Source organism: Castanea sativa, chromosome 1 (assembly GCF_040712315.1).
Source record: "Castanea sativa cultivar Marrone di Chiusa Pesio chromosome 1, ASM4071231v1".
NCBI lineage: Eukaryota > Viridiplantae > Streptophyta > Magnoliopsida > Fagales > Fagaceae > Castanea > Castanea sativa.
Genome location: NC_134013.1, coordinates 40505373 through 40529693, shown reverse-complemented (window position 1 = coordinate 40529693; position 24321 = coordinate 40505373). Strand labels below are relative to the sequence as shown.

The 24321-nt window shown below is 36.5% G+C and overlaps 1 protein-coding gene across 4 annotated transcripts; it reads right to left on the bottom strand.

The window, feature by feature from the left end:
- Nucleotides 1–1549: 1549 nt before the first annotated feature.
- On the bottom strand, nt 1550–22810 carry LOC142638738 (putative RNA methyltransferase At5g51130). 4 transcript variants are annotated; one of them, XR_012845046.1, is made up of 9 exons: nt 22580–22810; nt 21703–21817; nt 6752–6799; nt 4001–4262; nt 3379–3466; nt 3158–3223; nt 2465–2533; nt 2130–2290; nt 1550–2035 (listed from the first exon to the last, which is right to left on the bottom strand). XR_012845046.1 is itself a non-coding variant. In XM_075812807.1 (9 exons), the coding sequence occupies exons 1-8, from the start codon at nt 22655–22657 to the stop codon at nt 2201–2203; spliced, it is 816 nt and encodes a 271-aa protein (XP_075668922.1). In that variant the 5' UTR covers nt 22658–22810; the 3' UTR covers nt 1550–2035; nt 2156–2200. The 4 variants fall into 4 exon arrangements, 3 of the variants coding, with proteins under 3 accessions (XP_075668922.1, XP_075668935.1, XP_075668933.1); XM_075812807.1 differs by having other exon boundaries at nt 2156–2290; XM_075812820.1 differs by having other exon boundaries at nt 2193–2290.
- Between the last annotated feature and the right edge of the window lie 1511 nt (nt 22811–24321).

The following is a 24321-nucleotide window of genomic DNA, read 5'->3' as shown; positions in this document are numbered from 1 at the left end:
ACCGCAGATAACTTTGCCAGCATGTTGAATTCTACAAATGTTGGCAAGTGTATGGCCAGGTTCATGCATCATGCATGAGACAATATTGGTCAACAATCAACATTATAATTTATTTTAGAATAATTTATGTTTTATTCATCTCTCTCTCTCTCTCTCTCTCTCTTCGCCACCACCATTATTAACGAGTTTTTATTTAAAGTCATTGAATTTGAAAAAAATATTCAATACTCCAAGAATTATATACAATAATAAAACAATTAAATTGAAGAGGTTTACAACTCTACTTTCATTGCACACGAGAATATACAAGAAGATAGGTAGTTGTTTCTAATCTTTTAATATTTTTTAATCTTTAAGTAAAATTCTAATGTGGCTTTTGGCATGGGATAATGTTTTAAGATTCTCAAATATATTTAAAAATTCTCATGTTTGGTTGCAAATCACACTAGGAATTAGATGTCAGGAGAATTTGAATTCCCTCTTTAAAATATAGATTCTCTTTAAAGCAGGTGAATATTCAAATTTCCAAACTTAAAGGAAATTATATTTTTTATAAATTGACAAATTTAACTATTTTTCTTACCATTTAAGCAATTGAGATAAAATATAAAAAAAATCATTAATATATTTTCCTTTGTCTTTATCTCTTCTTGCCAAAATAACATAAACAGGACAAACAACTTTGTTAATATATTCATTTTTTCTTTTTTTAGACTATAATTTTAATGAATTTGTCATAATTTATAGTTTATATTTTGTTTTTCATTATTTATTTAGAGGAAAATTATTATTATTATTTTTTAAAAATGACTTATATTGGATTTACAAATGTAATGATAGAATATAAATAAAAAAAAATTCAGTTAAGATTCCTGAGAATAAACCAAATTTTATAATTTCACAATACTAGAAATCTTATTAGATTCCTAATTAAACCAAACATAAGAATAGTTACATTCTTAGCATCCAAATTGCAAGGCATCATGTTTCTAAAAATCTAAGTACCGAGAGTAATGTGAATTCCTCCATATCAAACGCCACTTAAAAGTCTTGTAGTTTAATTAACAGGTGTTTCCATCCGAGTCACCTGTCCTCCCGGCTATTGAATTATCTGGAAAAGAAGGCAGGCTTTTTATCTTTTATATATCCTTCAAATAGTTAACATTTAAACAGGTAAAGATCAGCACGCCTGGCAGATAAATTAAGTTATGAACCAACCATTTCAACCAGGGGAGGGAGTACCCTACTACCTACCCCAATTTCAACTGGTTCAACAATTCCATAAGCAATGCTTAAACTGAGCTAAGCCCAGGTATTCATCCCAGCTCAACCAAAATGTTCTCTGTAATCCAAAAATCTTGGACCCAAACCAAACGTACCCATCATAGCGGTAGAAAATGGGCAGCAACTTTAAATGATCTGTGATCATACCATTCAAACAATCTACTTTGAAACACAATTTTGGAAGGAAAATTTAAAAAGAAGAAGCAGACGATCCTATCCCCCCTAAACTCACAGATCACCTTTTTAATCACATGCCACTGGATGGTTTGACTGAAAGTCTGTCAGGGTGTTTTTTTTAAAAAAAAAATTCCTTACAGCAAGTGGAGCAGCGCTGATTTGAACCTAGTTTCACTTATACGGAATCACAAAATTACAAGGCTTCTTAATCATAGAGGTTGTATCAGCTACAAACCAATAACAGGATAGCACTTGACAAACAACTTAACATATCTATAATACTTATGTGTATGTGCAAATACAAAATCAGAGGAAAAGGAATCCTATTGCTTTGCTTGTAATGATCTCATCTCACACCACTCCCATGAAGAAAAAACGAGCAGAGTAAAAATATGAACAAAATGGACCTCATATTTGATAAAATTAGCTTCCCCTCTAATCATTGCTTTATGAAGTCCTGAGGCAAGAGAGATGGTAATCCCATCCCATCCCATACCAAGAGTACATGATGGAGATCCCGCATTGTCTGAGTCGAGCCATATGAGCATGTTTCATCCAAGTTTTCTGAACATCCCTGCGGAATTGTATGATTGATTTTTTGTTAGGCTGTAGTGACATATCAACAACCAATTAAAACATAACTCCCTGAATTTTACAACATATTCTACCTCTACAAAGATAGAAAAATGATTACATATACTAGGAGAATTGTGTTTTAGATGCTGTTTTACTAGATGAGTCATTTGTGGAACACCAAAATAGGTCTGTTGAATCCAGCTTTGCTGCCTGATAAGTGCGAAGTTATATCTTCTACCTTTCTAAATCCAATCTGCAATTACAATAAATATCAGGTATCTTCATTATCAAAAATAGATTTTGTGTATTAATCATCATATATCCGAGGATGTTGACAAACAACAACTGAATAGGTCAAAATGTCTATGTACAGATCATCTGAATTTTAACTTCAGCACTAGTGCTAGAACAAGAGCTTAAAACTTACCTTATCTAGAAGTATTTCCTGAAACTTTGCTGGACGGAATAGAATACTCCTATAATTCATTGCTGTTATCTGCAAAATGAGTGCAAAGCAATGCCTTAGACCCTCAGCATAATTAATCAATAAAATTTAATCCATTATATTATAAAGGATCTGAAAAAATCACACTAAGCCAACAATTTAAAAGGTTTCAATTCAGATTTTTTTGTTTTTCATGTGTCAAAATTTTTAATTCACATTACCGTATACCTAACCTCAGATTCCAGTAAAAAGGATTCCATTTTCAATAAAAGTACAGGGAAAAAAATGAAAAAAACATGAGCCCTCTCTCATATTGTAGATGAACAGACTTAGATATGCTCATTATCAGAGCATGAAGAGCAGACACAAATATTGGAGAAGATTACAGCAATCATTGTTTTTTGATGGGTTATCATCAACAGCATCCTAGTGAGACCTGAGAGGAAGAGCTAATGCTACAGCCTAGTAGCAAACGATTAATGACAGACAAAAGGAATCCCATGATATACAGCCTCCTGTGAGGCTCCCTTGTCATAAATATTGTGTGTAACTGTTGAATGCAACAGTCTAGGGTTTGCAACATTTCTTATGATTACATTAATTAATAAATAAACATTTAATTAGTTGCGCGTATATAAAATAGCTATCATTTAGAGATGCAAGAAAAATGATTACCTCGGACACAAGACGATTGTTTTCATATGACTTCCAAGGTTGAGGTTCCAACACAAGAACACCACCCTGCTTAAGAAAATAATAACTCCTGAATATATTGTTCAAGATACCATTTCATAAAACAAAGGGCAGTGCCATAAAACCACAACTATCCACAACCAAGACCCCATCAATAATTTGAAGAAAATAAAATGTGCATAATAAGAATAAATAAAAATTACCGGACGAAGCAGTCTCCAAATCTTTGAAAATAATGTAATCAATCCATCATCACCCCAATTCAGATGAACCCATTTTGTTACACTCAAGCTGCGTTGCAGGAGACAAAAAATCTTACCAAACAGAGCATTTAGGTTAAGCAAAATATAGTTTCTCAAAAAAAAAAAAAAAAGGTTAAGCAAAATATGAACCATAAATGAATTTTATAATAGCATGTAAAAATAATAACAATACATACTAACTATGGATATAATAATTGTTTCCATTTTTTGTTACTGATGTTTAGAAAAGCTATTTTTTTTTAAACTGAAAGAGGCCCAAATGTGTTAAAAATAAAAAATAAAATGAAGCTGTTATCAAACAACTCATGAATATATTTATCCACTAGCTAAAACAAGAACTTCACAAACTTTTACATTGGAGAGAGATTAGGTAGCATTAAGTTAATTAGGTAATTTTTTAAAAGACTTTTTTTTTTCTGTAATGAAAGCAAAGCAAAATGATTAGGTAGCATTAAGTTTTTGTAAGAAAGTTTTTTCTTATTCCTGATAACAAGATTCCCTTATCTCTTTCTTTTACTTTATACTAGACTCTAGACATAACATAGCCAAGAAAAAAAATTACCAAAGAATAGTATCATATTTCTTCTCTGGTGGACACCGACTCTGAACAAAATTTTCTTGTTGGAACGAGACCACGTGAAACAGATTTGCTTCCGTAGAAGAACAGTCCCTAGAAATTTCCATCATCTCTTCATTTGGGGATGCAGCAACACTCTGCTCGGAGCCATTTGCACTCCTCGAAACCTCCAATTTTGAAGCCTTTGCATGTGTTTTCCCAGCACGTTCAAATTTTTTGAGATGCCAGTTTGCGTCCTCTATTCGATCTAGCACATAAAGAAAATTACATTAAGCACAATCCCTGATTTCAGGTCCATTTCAACCTTGAAAAATTCAATACTTGAGCACACAATTGTCACATACTGGTAAAACCATACTTTTAAATGATATGAACAACAATCGTTAAGTTCTGACTAACCCAACCTGAAACAATGTATGTTTGGCTAGGATTTGGCCTAAGGTTTTCAAAATAAACTAGGCATTGATTCTAATTAGAGTTAGACACATACATCCAGATCTTAGCCTAAGAGACTCATCAAGCTTGGGAAACAGACATGTTAGATTATCTTTATCTAGGGGCTATAAGGTCAATATGTAATCAAAAACCAGAATCTGGGCACTTTATATGCACTTATTTCATTACTGCACATGCCTATTGATAAAAATATGCTACTAAAGCATCCATTCTGCAGAAGTTTTGACACCTCTAGAGAAAAATGCTAGAAAGTATTACTAGAGGAATGTAGAAAAGCTCGTGTGAATGTGCCTGAGTGTAAAGAAGAGGTATTGATGAGGGACAAGCACAGGTGCAGATTCGGGTTCAGGTGCGGGTGCAGGTGCAGAGCGGCGACTCAGCAATTTTTGAAAAAATAGGGTGCGGATGCGGCGGGATATGTTTATTAATAAATTATTAAATACATTTTTATTTATATTTTTTATATATTACTAAGCATATTTTTTCATATAATGGTAAACATATACTAATTTAAGAGTAGTAGTAGATACTAAAGGGAATACTGAATACATAACATTCCATGATGTTCAGAAATTAGAGAGAGAGAGAGAGAGAGGAGAGATGGAGAGAGTCTGAGGGAGAACCATAGGTTAGAGAGAGAGAGGAGATGAAGAGAACGAGAGTCAGAGAGAGTTTGAGATGATTTTAGGATTTTTTTTTCTTTAAACTAGGATGTCAAAACAGTGTGTTTTGACAAAATTTTTTACTTAAAAAAAAAAAAACAATGTTATGAATAGCGTTCCAAAGACCGTTTCGGTTTTTTTTGTGAAATGGAATATTTCGATACCGGCCTTTTTTAGTATACCGTTTCAGTATGTTTTGGGTTCCTAAAAACACACACACACACATATATATATATATATATATAAATTCATTTCCTATTACTTTTTAAGAAACATAAATGTTATATTTTCATACATTTATAAAACTTGTTACTTTAAAATTGATCTAATCAATTCACTTAAACCACTATATTATTTTAATTAAAATACTAATTAATTTTTTTTTATTCAGCAAACTGAACAAAGTGGCAAAATTGAAATAAGGTGGACAGTGGCTTCATCATTTCAGCTAAGCACACTGCCCAACCAACTCTATTTCCAAGCCATACTTCACTTTCTTTCTATTTTCAATTTTTTCCCTTTGTTTGTTGTCATCCACACACGTCTTCTACCTCAATTTCTACAAATCTCACTATTAATTTCATCACATCTTTATGCCACTTTTATCTTTTATATTTTGTTTGTCTTCCTCTTTCCTCATAACTTCTTTGCTTCTTCAACCCAGTAAACCCAGACTACCCAGTAACAGTGCATCTTCTCCACTTCTCACTCTCAAATTTCTCACTGGGACTTTTTTTTTTTGGTTGTTGTAGTTGTATTTGTTCTTTTTTTTTTTCCCCTTTTTAGTTGTATAGATTCTATAGAATACAAGATTCATTTTGGTTTTAAGATTTTTTTTTTTTTAAGTAAAAACTTCATGCCGGCCGAATCTTAAATTTCGGCCTGTATTTACCGAAATGGATCGATTCGGACTGCCACAGATGCGCATGCAGCCACGTCGGCGGCTGCACGCCATGTAAGAGCGAGTTGGACGGGGTGCGGCACCCTTGGAGCCGCACCTGTGCTTTCTTGTGCGGGAGACCCAAAAAAAAAAAAATCTTAATTTTAATTTATTTTACTTTATTTTGAAAGTCAGTTGTATTTCTTATGGTACTTTATTTTAGGCCTTAGTATTTAAATAGATTTATGAGTATTTTTTATATAAAGTCGGTTATTTTTGTAATAAGGCAATTAGGTTTCCTATGCCTGTTAGAACAAGGGTTTTGTATTCCTATAAAAACAAATTATGTACTCTTATCAAAGGGACTTTGATGAGATGAAATCTGAATTGGAAGAATTACAATTGCTTGGTGCTAAATCCTAGCAACTTATGTTGATTCCTAAGTTTTCTGTTCTTGGTGTTGATGTCAGCCAAACCCCTAAATGCTGATTCTTAGGGTTTATCCTTTTTCCTTTTGTTCAATTTTCCCCTTTATCCCCCCATTTGATAGTCTGGCATCAGGTATTAATAATGTTAGTTCCCTTTAAAGCTCATTTCAAGCACACAAATCAATATTTCTTTTTCAATTTTTTACCCAAAGTCTGAAAACATGAAAGAACAGAATCTTAGAAAAAAGAGCTTAATTTCAACTTACATAGAACTTTGGAGCAAAAGATATTAAGATGAATAGAATCTTACCAGAATCAATGTCAATTCCAAGAATGCTTCGGCAGCAAAACTTTTTTGCTGTATAAAAAAATGATAACATCAGTCTGAGTAAAGACATGGCTAAACCTGATATTATATATCTCACATATGTTGTCAACTTAATTCTCAAACAGCGCCACACACACAAAGCAAAACAAAACAAAAGGAAGGAATAACTTGAGATAAACATGACTTTTTTCAAGATTTCACAAGTCAAACAATCAATACACTAGATCTTATCAATGCGATCAATCCTACTCCTTTATTGATTTATTTAATTGTTCTTTTGGGGGGTTGATCATTCATATTACCATTTGTTTCTTATAAATAAAATAGCACATTCAAGTCATGCACCTCAGAATGTTCTGCCCCTAAATTCGACCACCATATTATGCTTCAATATTCACCAAGATAGAAGCATTACAAAGCTTAAATTAACAAAATATCTTTCAAAATATTAATTGCAAGAAATGAAGCTAATTTTAGAGTAGCATCATGGGGTGTATCTCAGCCTCCAAACTCATCAATTATCAAATGCTAATGCCATAGATTGCTTTCCAGTACATAAAGAACTTTAGTAGGTAAATTCCCTTCTCCTCATTCATCTATTCAAGCAATGGATGTTGCAGTCTTTATCTGAGTGGATAACTGTTTTGGCAGCATCCCTTCATCCTCTTTTATAGAGGTTTTAGAGCTTCTGAGCTTGAATATTAATTCTTCTTGAGTAATCAATTCACAATATGTGAATTGATCCATTTACTCTTTTTGGTTTAAGTATTTTTAATCATCAGAAAATAATCCCCTCTCCTCATTCCTATTGTTTTTATCTCCACATCATTTACAGTGAAGAGCCCAAGTTTAATAACAACTAGAGGTCTCTATTTCAGAATGAATCTAATAGCTCTTCTCAATTGCAATTTTTTAAGCTGAAAAGAATCAATGGGAAAGTAGTTGTTCAACCACCTAGAGAGGCTGTGGACAAGGGTATTGCTAAATGGGAATCAAGTTTAATTGGGAAATTCTTTGACAAGGCTCCTTCATTCCTGTTAGTGAAATGTTTTGAGGAGGGTCTATGGGGTCAATATGATCTAGTGGAGGTATTTTCTTTGGATAATGGCATGTTCTTATTCCGTTTCCCAGATATTCGAAGTAGAGATTCTGTTCTTGAAGCTCGACTTCGGCATATTGCAAACAAACCCATCTTGTGTAAGTGACAGCCAAGAATGCAATTTCTTGATCTTTCTTTAAGGAAAGTTCCTATTTGGATAAAAATTCTTCATCTCCCTGTGGAGTATTGGAATCACATTTGTTTAGGACATGTGGCCAGTGGAGTTGGAAGGCCTTTGTACGCTGGTACTGTAACTGAAGCGAATCAAAGGCTTGGTTTTACTCAGGTTTTTATGGAGGTTGATCTGGAGGCTGAGTTTCTTAGGGAGATTGAAGTTGATATGGGGGATGGTAATTCTTTTCTTGTTGGGATTGAGTACCCACGGATCCCTATGAAGTGTCCAAAATGCAATTTATTTTTTTGGACACTGCTGCCAATTGTGGTAATACTGAAATGGTTGATCCAAAGAGGATGACTAAGAGACAATGGGTTCCTAAGGCTAAGGAGGTTGTAGATGAAGTGAAGGCTGATAATACAAGGGGAAAGCAAGCTCAAGTGAAGGTTAATAGTCCTAAGGTAACTCCAAAGCCTCTTCTCTCAAGTAATATGTATGCTGTTCTTAATTCCGCTAAGGCAAAGGATTGTAATTTAGCAGTTTGAGGAATCATAATTCTCCTAAATAGAAATTTTCAACTCTTACTGTTCAAGAAGTAGTTGAAAAGGTATTGAAATGTAGTACAAAAATGGTTGTTAAAGCCAGACCAAAGAATGTTAATTGTACGGTTGGAGATTCATCAGTTAGAAGGGCTTTATCTCCCTCCTTTCATACCAGTGGGTCATGAATTGGTTAATATGGAATATCAGTAGGTTCAATTGCCCCCTGAAGCAGGAGGTTAAGGAAAAGGTCAAGTTGAATGTCAATTTGGTGTGCTTGGTTGAAACAAGAGTAAGGGAGGAGAAAACTGGAGAGATTATGATGAGGACAAGGAAGAGCTCAAGGAAAAAGAAGATTAAATATACAAAGATTCAAGAATTGTGGTCTAGTTTTGATGTCGGACCTCCTTTGCACCTTTGATAGGTCATTTTAGTTATTAGTATTGAGTCTTTTAGGTTGAGAAGCTGCTGGATCAGTCTTAATTACTATTAGAATAAGGGCAATTTGGTAATTTCTAGAAATCTGGAAAAGGGTTGTCCTTGGCCATACCAAAGGCCCATGAGTCTTATTTTATGTTTACATATTATCAAGTCTTTTATTTAATTATTATTAGTATTTCTATTCATTCTAGGAATAGGTTATCTAGAGTCCAAGTCCTACTAGGAAAAGGATAACTATAGCCTCTATATAAAGACTCTTTTGTAGTCATGTTATTGCAGAATATTTTGATTAATAAAATTCAGTAGCTTATTTTAAGCTTTGTTTATGTGATGTAATTATGTTATTTTCTGTTTATCCCCTGTTTCAGCCCCAAACAGCCATCAATATTCATTCTCTTCTAACCTAAACTCTTAAACATCACTCCTTATTTAAGAATTCATCAAGAAACCCAGTATTTTTTTTTTTTGATAAGTAAGATGTTTATTGATATCAAAAATGTAACACCCTAGTACACAGGGAGTGTACAAGGGTTAAACAGTCAAGAACAAAAATTACAAGAATCTAAGAAATCAAGAAATGATAAAAATGTTTGGTTCTGCAAAGCAGTCAACCAATCTCTAAGGGTTCTAAAGAAAAATAGCTTCAAGTCTGAAATTGATCTCTCCTTATCTTCAAAGCACCTGCTATTTCTCTCTCTCCAAAGACATCACAATAAGCAATGTGGAATAGTCATCCATATATGCCCATTTCGATGACTACCAAACCTGCCTTGCCAACACGCTAATAGCCCCACTACAGATTGTGGCATCACCCAGCTAACTCCAAACAATCCAAACACCATTGCCCACATATCCATTGCAACCGGACAATGGAGAAAAAGATGATCAACCGATTCACCATTGCACTTGCACATGTAACACCAATCCAATATCCAAATCTTCCTTTTTCGTAAATTGTCAATCGTTAAGCACTTCCCCAAAGCAGCAGTCCAAACAAAGAAAGCAACACGAGAAGGAATTTTCTGTTTCCATATACTCTTCCAAGGAAAGCAACAATCATTGGAGCCCACTAAGAGACTATAATAATTTTTAACCATAAAACCCTTCTTTCTATCAAGTTTCCAGCATATCTTATCATCACCAAATCCTTTCACCGAAGCACCATAAATAGTATCCATAAAACCAGCCAATGCCTCTGATTCCCGAGCATGCACACCCCTAAAGAAACTTGCATCCCAAAAGAGAACTCCATTATCAAGCTTCATAAGCTCAGCCACACTAGCCTCCTTGTCTCTGCAAAATCTATACAATTCCTAGATAACCGACCGCAAGGGAAGTCTCACCACACCAATGGTCTTGCCAATTTCACTCTTGACCCATCCCCAATATCAAATAGAATATAGCGAGAAAAAGAAGGCCATCCCCGACGAATATTTTTCCATAAACCCACACCATATGGACCATTAATAGGTGCCTAGTACACCAGCCACCCCCTTCACAGCCCATATTTCACCTCTATCACTTGCCTCCAAAAGGCAGTCCTCTCCATCCCAAATCTCCATAGCCACTTTCCAAGCAAAGCTTCATTAAAAAGTCTTATCTTCCTTATCCCAAGGCCCCCGGAAGCAATGGGACTGCATACATTAGCCCATTTAACTAAATGGAATTTTGGTTCATCTCCAATGCCACCCCATAAGAAATTTCTCTCGTAGTTTCTCAATTCGGTTAGCCACAAAGAACAAATAGAATAGGGAATAGAGATAGGAAATAAGTAGGTAAGTTAGATAGGGTGCTTTTAATTAAAGTGACTCTACCTCCCTTTGATAAGTACGTACGTTTCCATCCCGCTAATCTCCGTTCCATCTTTTCTAGAATTGGGTTCCGTACATTGCCTTTATCCTTGCATTTGGCTCCTAAAGGAAGACCCAAATACTTCATTGGAAGAGTACCTTGTTTACGCCAAGAACAATAACAATAAGTCCAAATTATGCACCATACCAACAGAACCAATCGACTTGCCCAAATTTATCCTTAAGCCGAAACCACCTCGAACCAAATGAGGATCATACGCTGAGAAACGTAATCTGGTCCAAATCAGCACCACAAAAAATCAAAGTATCATCTCGCAAAGAGAAGGTGAGACACCACCAATGATCTTCCCTCTACGTAACCCACCCCGAAGCCCGACATGTGACCATCATGGGCAGCCTTTTCCAACATCCTCCCAAGGGCTTCCATAACCAATACAAATAACAAAGGGGATAATGGATCTCCTTGTCGTAACCCCCTGGAACTCTCAAAAAACCCACAGGGAGAGCCATTTATCAGAATAGAGAAACGAACTGTAGATCTACAAAAGAAAATGCACAGACGCCATTTAGCAGAGAAACCACCCTTTTCTAACAACCGCATAAGAAATCTCCAAACTTTTACATGATCAAAGGCCTTCTCAACATCTAATTTGCAAAGTAATCCCGGCAAATCGATTTCAATCTATCGTCAAGGCTCTCATTAGCAATAAGTACAGGGTCAAGAAACTTCCTGTTTCTCACAAAAGCATTTTGAGATGCTGAGATTATATCTTCCATGACTGTGCGAAGCCTATTGGCTAAGACCTTAGCAATGATTTTATAAACGCCCCCAACAAGACTAATGGGGCGAAAATCTTTAACTTCAATTGCTACATTTTTTTAGGGATGAGAGTAATGAATGTTGCATTCAAACTCTTCTCAAACCGACCTTTAACATAAAAATGATTAAAAACAGCCTATAAGATCGTGTTTAAGAATTCCCCAACAAGCTTGGAAGAAAGCCATAGGAAACCCATCTGGACCAGTGCGATTTGTCACCATTAAAATTCTTTATTACCTCAAAAATTTCTGCCTCATCAAAGGGTCTATCCAACCAATCCGCATTATCACCAGATATCCTTGGAAATATCAATACTTCGGAAATGGTCTATCAACTTGCTCCTCGTAGCATAGTTTCTTATAGAATTGAGTAATACAATTAGCAATCATGCCTTGATCGAAGACAAATTTCCATCTACCATAAGGCTCTCAATGCCATTATTTCTTCTATGGGAATTAGCCATTCTATGGAAAAATTTGGTATTTGCATCCCCCTCCTCAATTGCAACATCCTAGACTTCTGCCTCCAACTAATCTCTTCTAAGAGAGTGAGCTTTTCAATATCCGTACGGAGATTATTTTGTTCTATCTTTTCCTCACCGTTAAAGGTCGAATCTCTTCTCTAACATCCAAATCATTTAATTTGTTCCATAGATGTCGTTTCTTAATAGTGACATTACCAAACTCCTCTTCGTTCCACTTTTTTAGATCCAATTTCAAAGCCGCCAACTTCTTAGCTAGAATAAAACTAGGATTGCCTTGGAACAAGTAAGATGCCCACCAAACCTTCACTTTATCAACAAAATTCTCCAGCCTTCAACCACATATTCTCAAAACGAAAAGGGGTTTTTCCTCTCCGAAGACTTCCCCCCTCCTACACCATTGGAAAATGATCTCGAAAGTACTCTTGAAAGCCTTTTTTGGGAGAACAACGTGAAGTGATCTCGCCAAAAGTGGAGAGAAAAGAAATCGGTCTATTCTAGAAGCTTGAGGAAGTATTAGACCAAGTATAAAGGCCCCCATCCATAGCTATATCCATCAACCCATGGAGAGAGATAAAATCCGAAAACTCATACATAGCCCGAGTTCAACCTTTCAGCCCCCTAATCTTTCCGAAGGGAAGCGGATTATATTGAAGTCGCCTCCTAGACACCATGGCACATCCCACCAACTAATTAGCCCCCGCTAACTCCTCCCACATTTTCCTCCGCCTCTTGTTTAAATTAGGCCCATAGACACCTGTAAACGCCCACTCAAATTGATCCCCAACATTTTTAAATTTACACGAAACAGAAAAATACCCCACTACTTCCTCTACTTTTTCCACCACCCTTCAATCCCACATCAAAACAATACCCCCAGAAGCACCTTCAGAACCCAGGTAAAGCCAATCAACATATGGGTAGCCCCATATACTTCGAACAATTCCTCTAGTGATCCACTCAAGTTTGGTCTCCTGCAAACATACTATATCAGCCCTCCATGATCGCAATAAATTACGAATCTGAAGCCTCTTCTCAACCCGATTCAAACCTCTGACATTCCAAGTAATTATCTTCAACTTCATTTAGAAATGATAAGGCTCCGCACCCTACTAGTACCATTCCGCCTAGAAGAAGTAGAACCATAATTAATCGAACCGAATAGACCTTTTAGCTCTCTCGATACCTCTCACTCCCGAACTCTTCAAGTCACGTGCTTTAATCTCCAAAGCAGCTCTACGTTGCAATTCACCTTTAACAGCCTAGCAAGAAATTTGTTGCTTGATTTTCCAACCCTTTTAATGATACGCCCAGAAATTATCAAACCCATTGAATTTACTTTGAAACCAGTAGTAAGATTCCCTCTTTACCGGACTCTTCAAGCCCTACCAATTCCTTTTCTTCCATGCCCAATGGTAAAGAAAAGGCCAGCTCCACCGCTATAGGTGACAAACCCCCTTCGTTAGGCAACTCAGCAACCTCCGAATATGTGTCCGAAACCCAGTCCTCCACAATTACTTCATCCCCTTCAAACTGAGCTGATGACACCTCCAAAGGGTCTGAACACTTCAATGGAACCAAAGCCAGCTGTTTCTGCACTTCTAGAACCTCTGTGACTTCACACGGTGGCAGAGAAATTTGTATCGGAACCGCCACTCTCCTTCCATCTCTCAATTCAAGCACCCACTGATCTGAATTCCCCCATTTCTTGATAACATTGCTGGAATGCTCTTGAAGTAACCATCGGATGTCTCGCTGCAAAGTGTCTTCGCCATCAGAGGTGGTTGCTTGCTCATCGGCCTCGTCGGAGCCAAGAGACTCAGTATCGGCCCCGTCAGAGCCAAGAATCCCCGTATCGGCATCAGTATCGACGTCATCGGCGAGCTTCAATGACTGGGCTATCGTCGGAAAGCTACAAGGATCAACTTGAGGGTGCATTGGCGTAGCAAGCACTGCGATACTGCTTCGGGATTCTCTCTCATTACTTACCGTAACCGAAGGTACAGAACTCCCAGAGTGTTGGGTCTCTCCAGTTGATAAAGAACGAAGATGGGTTTGTGTCGGTTTGGGCCGCCAGACTTGTATGGGTTTGGGCTTGGGCTTTGGTTTGAAGGGAGCTATAGACTTCATAGAAGGGTTGGGCTTTATAACCTCCTGAACATTGGACCACCGAACCTCGCCATCTACCATCCGGCCCACACTCCAAACCCATGGAGATCTCCAACCGATACGCTCGCCATTTATATCGTGGACTTCAAACGGAAGTTTAGCCTCGTACCTCGCAAGATCTTTTTCAGCATTCAATTCACGACAATCACGGGTATGATTGCGCAAGTTTGTTGTGTTTGAATTTTGAAAATTTGCGTAATGACTTTCCTTTCTTGCTACCACCATGCCCTCTTTGATCCGCCTCCGTCGTTGCCATCACAAGAGACTTGGACTTCTCCACCTGCTCGCTTCCAAGACAACCTTGGTCGGGTGCCGATTTTCGACTCAAGGAACAATGACTTTCCGCAAGTGTAGCCCAAACCCTCTCCACCCACTACCCAATTTACCTTCTGGCACCACGATAAAGCCTTTCCGCCGGCCATGGACAAGTTCCGAGATCATAAAAAATCTGCCATGAGGATTGGAACCTAATTGCAGGATAAATACCTTGACACCCTCTCTAAATGTTCGTGCAAAATTTCCAGTAGTTACATTAGAGATGAGATCCTCCACAATAGTTAGCAGACGTTTTGCACCCTCTTTGCCCATGAAAACTGATCGGAGAGAATCTCGGTTTCTCTCAAAAATGCGTAACATAAAATAAGTTCCTCCCTCCTCAACAGAGAACTCAAAGGTCTTGGACTCCACGAAAAAGAAAATGGAACCTCCCATATCAACAGAGTAAAAACCACAATTTTGTGACTAATCCGAGGTAGCCAGGCCTCAAAACCTAGTATAGTGCTGAACTTTCTTAACGGTCCTGCATCAAGGGAATAATAATTCTTCCTATTTTCACTACCTTCTTAAGACTAGGCAAGAAAGAAATGCCATTAAATGCTTGCTGGATGATTCTGGGAATCGAGTAGAAGTAGTTGACCAAATCAAGAATATTATGATTGATTTTTATCAGAAGTTGTTGGGATCCTCAAATGATGTGGATGAAACTGCCATGATTCAAACTGTCTCTTCTTTATTCCAAGATAAGATTCCATAGATTTTTTTTTTTTTTTTTATAAACTAAGAAAATCTTATTCGAAGTCATAAAAATGAGGAACCCAAGTATGCAGGAAGTACACAGTAGGGGACCAAATTTCCAAAATAATCAAATACACAAATTACAAGCGTCCATCAAATCATGAATCGAAAAAATAGAATGGCTTCCTATGATAGACATTCAATCCAATAGTGTTTTAAAAAAGAAAAGTTTTAAGTCAACTCTTGTCCTTTCAAAATCTTCAAAACACTAGTTCTCTCCTGCCAAATGCACCACACCAAACAATGTGGGACAGCCATCTAGATAACAACATTATGATAATAACCAAAATTTCCTTGCCAACATGCAAGGAGCTCAACCACAGTCTATGGCAATGCCCAGTATATACCAAACAAAGTGAACACCATAGACCATAACTCAAAAGCCAACATGCAAGGAGCTCAACCACAATCTATGGCATTGCCCAGTATATACCAAACAAAGTGAACAACATAAACAACAACTCAAAAACAATAAGACAATGTAATAAGAGATGATTTACTGACTTTCCATTACTTTTGCACATATAACACCAATCTAGAATCAATATCTTCCTCCTACATAAATTATCAATAGTCAAAATAGTTCCCAAAGCTGCAGTCCAAACAAAAAACGCAACTCTGGAAGTAACCTTTGCTTCCAAACACTTCTCCAAGGGAAGGACTAAGTACATACACCCAACAAAGCTTGATAATAACTGCCCACCTCAAAGCCCCTACGCTTAGCAGGCATCCAACACATCTTATTCTCACCAATACCCCTCAACAAGACTCCGTAAATAACATCCCAAAAAAAGACAAATTCCAATTCCCAATCTTGAATTGCTTGCAAGAATTCCAAGTCCCAATAAAGAACCGCATTAGGAAACTGCATGAGATCAGCCACGTAAGCCTCCTTAACATTACTGAATCTAAATAATTTTGGAAAACGCACACTCAAAGGATTATCCCCACACCAGACATCATGCCAGAATTTCACTCTAGTCCCATCTCCAATCTCAAACTAAATGTAACGAGAAAAAGTAGACCAACCACTACCTATAGTCTTCCATAAACTCACCCCAAAGGAACCTAGGGATACCCACACTAAATCCAGACAAACGACCTTCCCTCACCGCCTTATCCATCATTTCGCTAACTGCCTCCTTAACAATAACAAACAACAATGCGGACAAAGGGTCAACCTATCATAAACCTCCATGATTCTCAATGAAACCACAAGGAGCTCCATTAATTAAACTGAGAATTTAATTGTGGAGATACAGAAAATAATCCATTCATGCAGAAAGAGGTCACAGAGGCTGAGGTAAAAAAAAGTCTTATTCTCCATGGGAAGTGAGAGAGCACCTGGACCAGATGGTTCCACTGTGGAATTTTTTAAGCATGCATGGCATATTGTAAAATCAGATTTTGTTGCAGCCCTTGCATCGTTCTTCAGATCAGGGAAGCTTCTTATTGAGGTAAATTCTACACTAATAACTCTGGTATCAAAGATCCCAAATCCATCAATAGTAGCTGATTTCAGACCTATTGCTTGCTGTAATGTGGTGTGCAAATGCATCACCAAAGTCCTTGCCAATAGGCTTCAAGCTTGCTTAAATTTCCTAGTAAACTCTAGTCAGGCAGCTTTCACTAAAGGTAGAAATATCTCTGAAAATGTACTACTTGCCCATGAATTAGTTAAAGGCTATCACAAAAATTCTGGTCTAGGTAGATGTGCTATTAAAGCAAACCTAAGGAGAGCCTATGACTCTGTAAATTGGAATTTTATTACCATGTGCTTGATAGTTGTTGGTTGTCCTGTGAAGTTTGAAATGTGGATAAGGGATTGCATCACCAATCCAAGGTTTTGTGCATCTTTATATGGAAGCATGGTTGGCTACTTCAAAGGAGGTAAAGGGCACAGACAATGTGATCCTATTTATCCCTCCCTCTTTGTTATAGCCATGTAAGCTTACACAAGGATCATGCAAAGGAAGATTCAAGAACCTACTCAGTTTAAGTTCCATCCCTACTGCAAAGCCTTGAAGATTACCCACTTAAGTTTTGCGGCAAGGTGATCCTTTGTCCCCCTTGTTATTTGTTTTGGTTATGGAAGCCATTAGTAGAATGTTGGATAAGGCTGCCCTTGAAGGCCGTTTATCTGGCTTTAGAGTTGGTGTTTCTGATGGTAGACCTTTGATGGTTTCCCATCTCCTTTTCGCTGATGATACTCTTATTTTTTGTGATGCTAACATTGATCAGCTGCTGACTCTCTGTATGGTGCTCATTTGGTTTGAAGCTGTGTCGGGTCTGAAGGTTAATTTGGGTAAGTCTGAGCTGGTGGCAGTGGGGTCAGTGCAAGATATGGATCTTTTAGTGGTTGTCTTAGGTTGCAATCATGGGTCCCTCCCTATGAAATACTTGGGTCTTCCTTTGGGGGAAAAATTTAAGGACAAGTCAATTTGGATTCCTATTCTTGAAAGGATGGAAAGAAAATTAGTAGGTTGGAAAAAATTATATTTATCCAAGGGAGGTAGAGTCACTTTAATTAAAAGCACTCTCTCCAATCTTCCTACTTATTTCCTTTCCTTATTCCCTATTCCTGCTTCTGTGGTCAACCGAATTGCTAGACTTCAACGTGACTTTCTTTGGGGTGGTCTAGGAGATGAGCCCAAATTTCATCTGGTTGATTGGTCTTCGGTGTGTTCTCCTCTCTCTTCAGGTGGGTTGGGGATCAGGAATCTGAGAACCTTCAATATTGCCTTATTAGGGAAGTGGTTATGGAGATTTGGGCAAGAAAGGAATGCTCTTTGGCGTCAAGTGATTGAGGTGAAGTATGGTTGTGATTGGGGTGGCTGGTGTTCTACCTCTTTCTCTGGTCCTTATGGTGTCAGTTTGTGAAAAAACATTAGACGGGGGTGGCACTCCTTATCTCGTTTTATTATGTTTGATATTGGAGATGGATCAAAGGTGCTGTTCTGGCTAGATCATTGGTGTGGTTCTTCTTCTCTTGCCGTTCACTATCCGGAATTATTTAGGATTTGTCGTAGAAAAGAGGCTACTGTGGTGGATCTTTTGAGGTACACCAATGGAGTCCTCCATTGGGAGTTTCAGTTTTGTAGGGATGTGCATAATCGTGAATTGGAAGCTTTCAGGAGCTTCATCAATTCCATTTATAGCACTCCCGTAAGGGGGATTGGGGAGGACAAGTCCTGTTGGCTGCCCTGTAAGAGTAAGGGGTTCACGGTTAGTTCTTACTACCATCTTCTTGTTGGCCATAAGGAGCAAATTTTCCCTTGGAAAAGCATTTGGAAGCAGAAGATCCCCTCTAGAGTAGCTTTCCTTGTTTGGACCGCAGCTTTGGGGAAATGTCTGACTGTAGACAATTTAAGAAAAAGAAAGATTTGCATCCTGGATTGGTGTTATATGTGCAAGTGCAATTGTGAAAGTGTTGACCATCTCTTTCTTCACCGCCCGGTTGCCATGGAATTGTGGGACATGGTCTTCGGTTTATTTGGAGTAAACTGGGTTATGCCAAGGTCTGTTGTGGGGCTTTTGGCTTGCTGGCAAGGTCGTTTTGGTCGCCATCGTAATGGAGATATTTGGAAGGCCGTTCCTCATTGCTTGTTGTGGTGTATTTGGAAGGAGAGAAATAGTAGATGTTTTGAAGACATCAAGAGTTCCATGCCTGTTCTTAAGTCTCTTTTTTTCCGAACCTTACTAGATTGGTTCTCCGTGTGGAGAAGCCTTCCTTTTCTTTCTATTTTGGATTTTCTTGATTTTTGTAATGTTCGTCTTTGATTTGTTCTCCCTTGTATACTTCCTGTGTACTTGGGTGACTCTCTTTTTTCAATAAATTTCTTTATTACTTATCAAAAAAAAAAAAGTTTTGCTGATGACCTCCTCATATTGATTGCTACTGATCTTCCCACAACAAAACTAGTAAAAGAGGGCCTTGAAGAATTTAAAGTAGCCTCTGGTTTGAATATAAACCCAAGCAAAGAATGAAGTCTTCTTCTCAGCTGTGCCTCAAGGTGTGAAAGGGCAAATTTTGGATGTGTTGCCATTTAGGTCCTGTTTGGTAATGTTGTTCTAGTAACGTTGTTTGTATTTTTTGGAAATACGTATGGGTGAAAAAATGTATAGAAATACGTATAATATTGTTTAAAAACTGAAAACATGTGTTTAAACACATATACCAAACGGGCCCTTAAGGAGGGTAATCTTCCAATTAGATACTTGGGATTACCTCTTATCTCTGATAGATTAAGGTTGAAGGACTATCTTTTGCTGGCAGGTTACAACTCCTACAATCTGCTCTATATAGTATATAATGATTTTGGTCAAGTAACTTTGTCCTCCCTAAAGTAGCATGGGCTAAAGCTTGTTTACCTAAAAGAGAGGGAGGGCTGGGATTGCAAAGAGTTGCAAGTTGGAATGGAGCTGCTATAATGCTGGATCTCTTTGAGTGGCTTGGATTCATGCAAATCTTCTCAAAGGCAAGTGTTTTTGGACTGTAAAAATCCCACAAGAATGTACATAGGGTTGGAGAGCATTTCTTAAATTGAGGGATGAAGCAAGAAAGTTTATCAGGTTTGAAGTGGGGGATGGGAAAACTACATTTCTTTGACATAACCTTTTGGCATCTTGTTGGGGTTGTGGTTCAAAGATATGGCTTCCCTATCATTTATGATGCTGCAAGTAATCCTTAAGCTAAGGTGGATTCTGTTTTGAAAGATCCGATGCCCTTGTAACTATTCAGAGTCAACTATTCCTTGTTGCTTTGGTTCCATTTAACTATCCCAAAAAGCATTCATTTATTGGTTGGTTAGCTGTAATCAACAAGTTGTTCACACAAGATAGGATGGCCAAGTGGGGATACTCAGGTGATAACTTATGTGTTTCTTGTAGATTGCCTTGAAAGTAGAGATCATCTCTTTTTTGAATGTTCTTCCACTAGAAGAATTTGGGATGACATGATGAAGATGTGTCCAGTTTCAAATGCTCAGTTTTTATGGGAGGATTTGATTGCTTGGGGGGGCTAGGGAGTTAAAAGGGAAGGGACAGAGAGTAAAAGCTTGCAAACTTGCTTGGTGGGTAATGGTCTACTACATTTGGCTGCAAAGGAATGCTATAGTTCATGAAGCAAGAATTTGGACTGAAGAGCAGCTAAAGAGAAGCATCATTAAGGATGACAAAGCTAGGCTGGGGTTTAAAACCAAGTTCAAGAAGTTAGTTTTGAATGCCACCATCTGTTGTAATTGTGGGATTAATCCAAGTAGTAATTTAATTTGATCCTAGAAATCCAGTGCTGCTATGTTTGCCAGAGTACTATTGTGCTAAAGGTGCTGGTTTAAATGCCTTATAGATGTATTGTTTAGTTGTTAGAGCAGTTGTTAGTGCATTTTGTTTTGCCATTTGTTTTGGCTTGCTTTGGCTTTGTATTTTGGTTGCTGTAGTAGGGATGTTTCCCTATGCTGGTTTATTTTGGGATTTTCCTTTGTAATCTGTGTTTGTTTCTAGGAAGCACCGACGCGGTTGGGAGGGTGCCGCACCGGAGTCTGATGCAGCCCGACGCAGGGTGCAGCCACCGATGCCACTACCTACGCATCGGTGCCGCGTCTGAGTTTATATATATATATATATATATTTTTTTTTTTCGGATTTGCGCCGACTCGGCTCCGATTTACACCGACTTGGCTTCGATTCGCGCCGAACTGGGCTGATTCAACTAGAATCGGGTCGTATCAACTGAATCGGATCGTTTTGGCTGGTGGCCAAAACTGACCGAAACGGCCGAAATCGGCCTTGAATCATGCTAGAACAACCGAAATCAGCTTTGAATGAGGCCCAAACATCCTAAATCTGTCCTTCCTCAATTTTATTATGAATATTTGTTACTTCTTTTATGTTTTCTTTTTTGTTTTATGTTTCTTGCCTTTTTCTTTCTTTGTTTTGTGAACCAAGGTCATAGTAATGTGTTTTTTAAGAATATTTTAATGGTAAAAATATATAGAAAATAAAAATAAAAATATTTTTAATAATTTTTTAATTGCCGCACCCCGCTGCAACCGCACCTACACCCGCACCCTATTTTTTCAAAAATTGCCGAGTCCCACACCCACACCCAAGTCCTAAAACGCACCTATACTTCTTAGGTTTGTTTCAATGAATAAAAGCTGAATTGCCAAAAAAGAAAAAAAAGAAGAGCCCAAGTCCTATTTCTAATTAGTATAGACATATTTCTCCACCTCAAACCATCCTTAGAAGAACGTTTGGCAGAATTAGGGAAGATTAACATCAAATTATAGCTGAAAATTTTCCTTTATGGACAATTGCAACCAACAGAAGGCTTAGAAGCCAGAAAAAATACGTGTCCATATTTCAGAGTTGAGAAATGGTTACCAATGAGAATGGTAATTATGCCACTATTGCACCCAATATCAAGACATTCCTTGCCTTCAAACCATTCCTTCTTGAAGACGTTTAACCGAGGATCTTCCTCCAAGTCTTGACCAATCTGAAACATCAAATAAAAAAATATTTTTAGGAAATTATTATTATTATTTTAATTGAACAAAGGTGATTTACACAGCCACTCTAGAGAAAGAGCATCAGCTCTAAAGGAATTCTTAGATTCCAAAATGTTAATGTACTAATCCTATCCAAGTAATTCAAACTGTGAGACACTATATATCACAAACTAAGTCATTAGCTCAAAATCTAAACCTTTTTTTTTTTTTTAAGGCTGAATAAATATACAAAAACACAACTGCATTCATATTAGGTATGACACAAAAATTGCTAAGCAACCCAAAAATTACACCAAATTAACCCTTTTTTTATGCAAAATAGAAACATAAACTACATTGCTTAACCCAAATTAAAAAAAAAAAAAAATCACCAAATTAGATATAAAACATGATAATGGGTATGAGTTATACTCATTCATATGCTTAAAATATACATAATCACAACTTCCTCAGAAACCCAAAATCACACCAAATTATCCATCTTCTTTTTTCAATTAATGCAAAATATAATAAAACGAAAATGCTTATTAAAAAAACTAGTACAAACCGATCACCCATATTTATAAAAACCAATCCCCAACAGGAAGTTTAAATTTGAGATAAAACATGAAAATGGGTAGTGGGTACTCAACCAACTGAAAACAAAACAGTGAAACACTAACCCCACTTTGGGGAAAAACAAAAAGGAAAGGAGGAATTGAAAATATATATTAATAATAAAAAAGAAAAGGATGAGTAAGAAAAATTACACGGTAGCCGTAGTAGTTTTTGTAGTTGCCGAAAAGAAAAACAGGTTTGCGTTTTCTCATACTGTGCTGCTGCTCCATGTTTGCTATTAGGCTTTAGCTCACCCAAAAAAAAAAAAAAGCTCGCTGCTGCATATTGAATGTATTACTATTATTATTATTATTATTAGTGGTAGAAGTAGAAGTAGGGTTTAAGCCTCTTTTATTATAGGAGCCAGCCGAGCCGACCCCTTCACCCCTTCCTTTCCGAACAAAGACTTTAAATGGCTCTCTTTTTTCTTTCTTTCTTTTGAGTTTAATACACATAATTTTTCAATTTGAGTTTATTTATTATTATTATTATTATTATTATTAGTGAGATTGAATGAATTTTTAAGGAACTAAAATTTATAGTTTGAAATAGAATAAACTGTTGGGTTAATGTGCCCTAGTTTTTAGGAAAATATATATCAAACATGTCTGAGATAAAATGTGTTACGTCTACAATATTTTTAGGGTAAACTACGTATTTGGTCCCTATCCTGTACACCATATTTCAATTCGATCCTTAACTTTTTAATTGTGTTAATTTGGTCCCTAACCCTTCTTTACAGTGTCAATTTAATCCTTACAGTTATCTTTTGGATGAAAATTAATGACATGTCTAATGGCCAAAATAAAAAATTAACTTCTGTTGATGTGATAATAAACTAAAATTTAATTTTGGCTATTTACTATGTAAACAATTTTCATCTAATATATAATGACAAAGACTAAATTGACATGACATTAAAAGGTTAAGGACCAAATTGACACAATTGAAAGGTTAAGGACCAAATTGAAATATGGTGTAAAGGCTAGGGACTAAATATGTAGTTTACCCATATTTTTATAATGTTTTCATAACAAATCATAGGTAGTTAGTTATTATTAGTTCAAATTTGAATCTAACACTAAGATTATTTTTTAGAAATGATATGTCCACAACATTTTTACAACAAATCCTAAGTGGCAGGTTGTTACTGGTTGTTATTGTTGAGGCAAAAAAGTAATCTTAATGTTAGGTTGAAATTTGAATTAATAATAACTAAACACTTGTGATTTGTTATGAAAATGTTGTAAAAATGTTGTGGACGTAGCATCTCTCTTTATTTTTTTACCCCTACAATAACAACCAGTAACAACTTGCCACTTAAGATTTATTAAAAATATTGTGGATATATCATTTCTCATATTTAAATAGAGTATGCTAATTTTTAGGAAAAAAATGTTTCTCTGGTAGTTTTTTTTTTTTTTATGAATTATAATTTTAACCTCATTTTTTTATAGGCGAAAATCACATTTTCGTCCCTATATTTTCAGGCGCTCCCCACTTTGGTCCCCAGATTTTATTTTTACCGCTTTTAGTCACTATCTTGAAAAACGCTTCATGTTTTGGTCACTGCCATTATATCAAAGACGAAAAATGCACACGTGAAAAACGGCATAATTAAAAAAATATTTAAAATATTTTATTTTATTTTAAAATAAAATAAAATTTTAGTTATCAATAATTTTAAAATAAAAATATTAAAAATTTTAGTTAAAAATGATTGTTCTTCATGTTCTTCCACCAACAACATGGTTGCCTAGAAAATAGAAATTTAGGATTTTCTTTTCTTTTATTTCATTTTCTTAGCATCCAAACAAGCAAAAACATATATAAAACCATGGCCAAAATTGGAATTTAACATTAATTTTTAAATATTATAATTAGTAGGTACTGT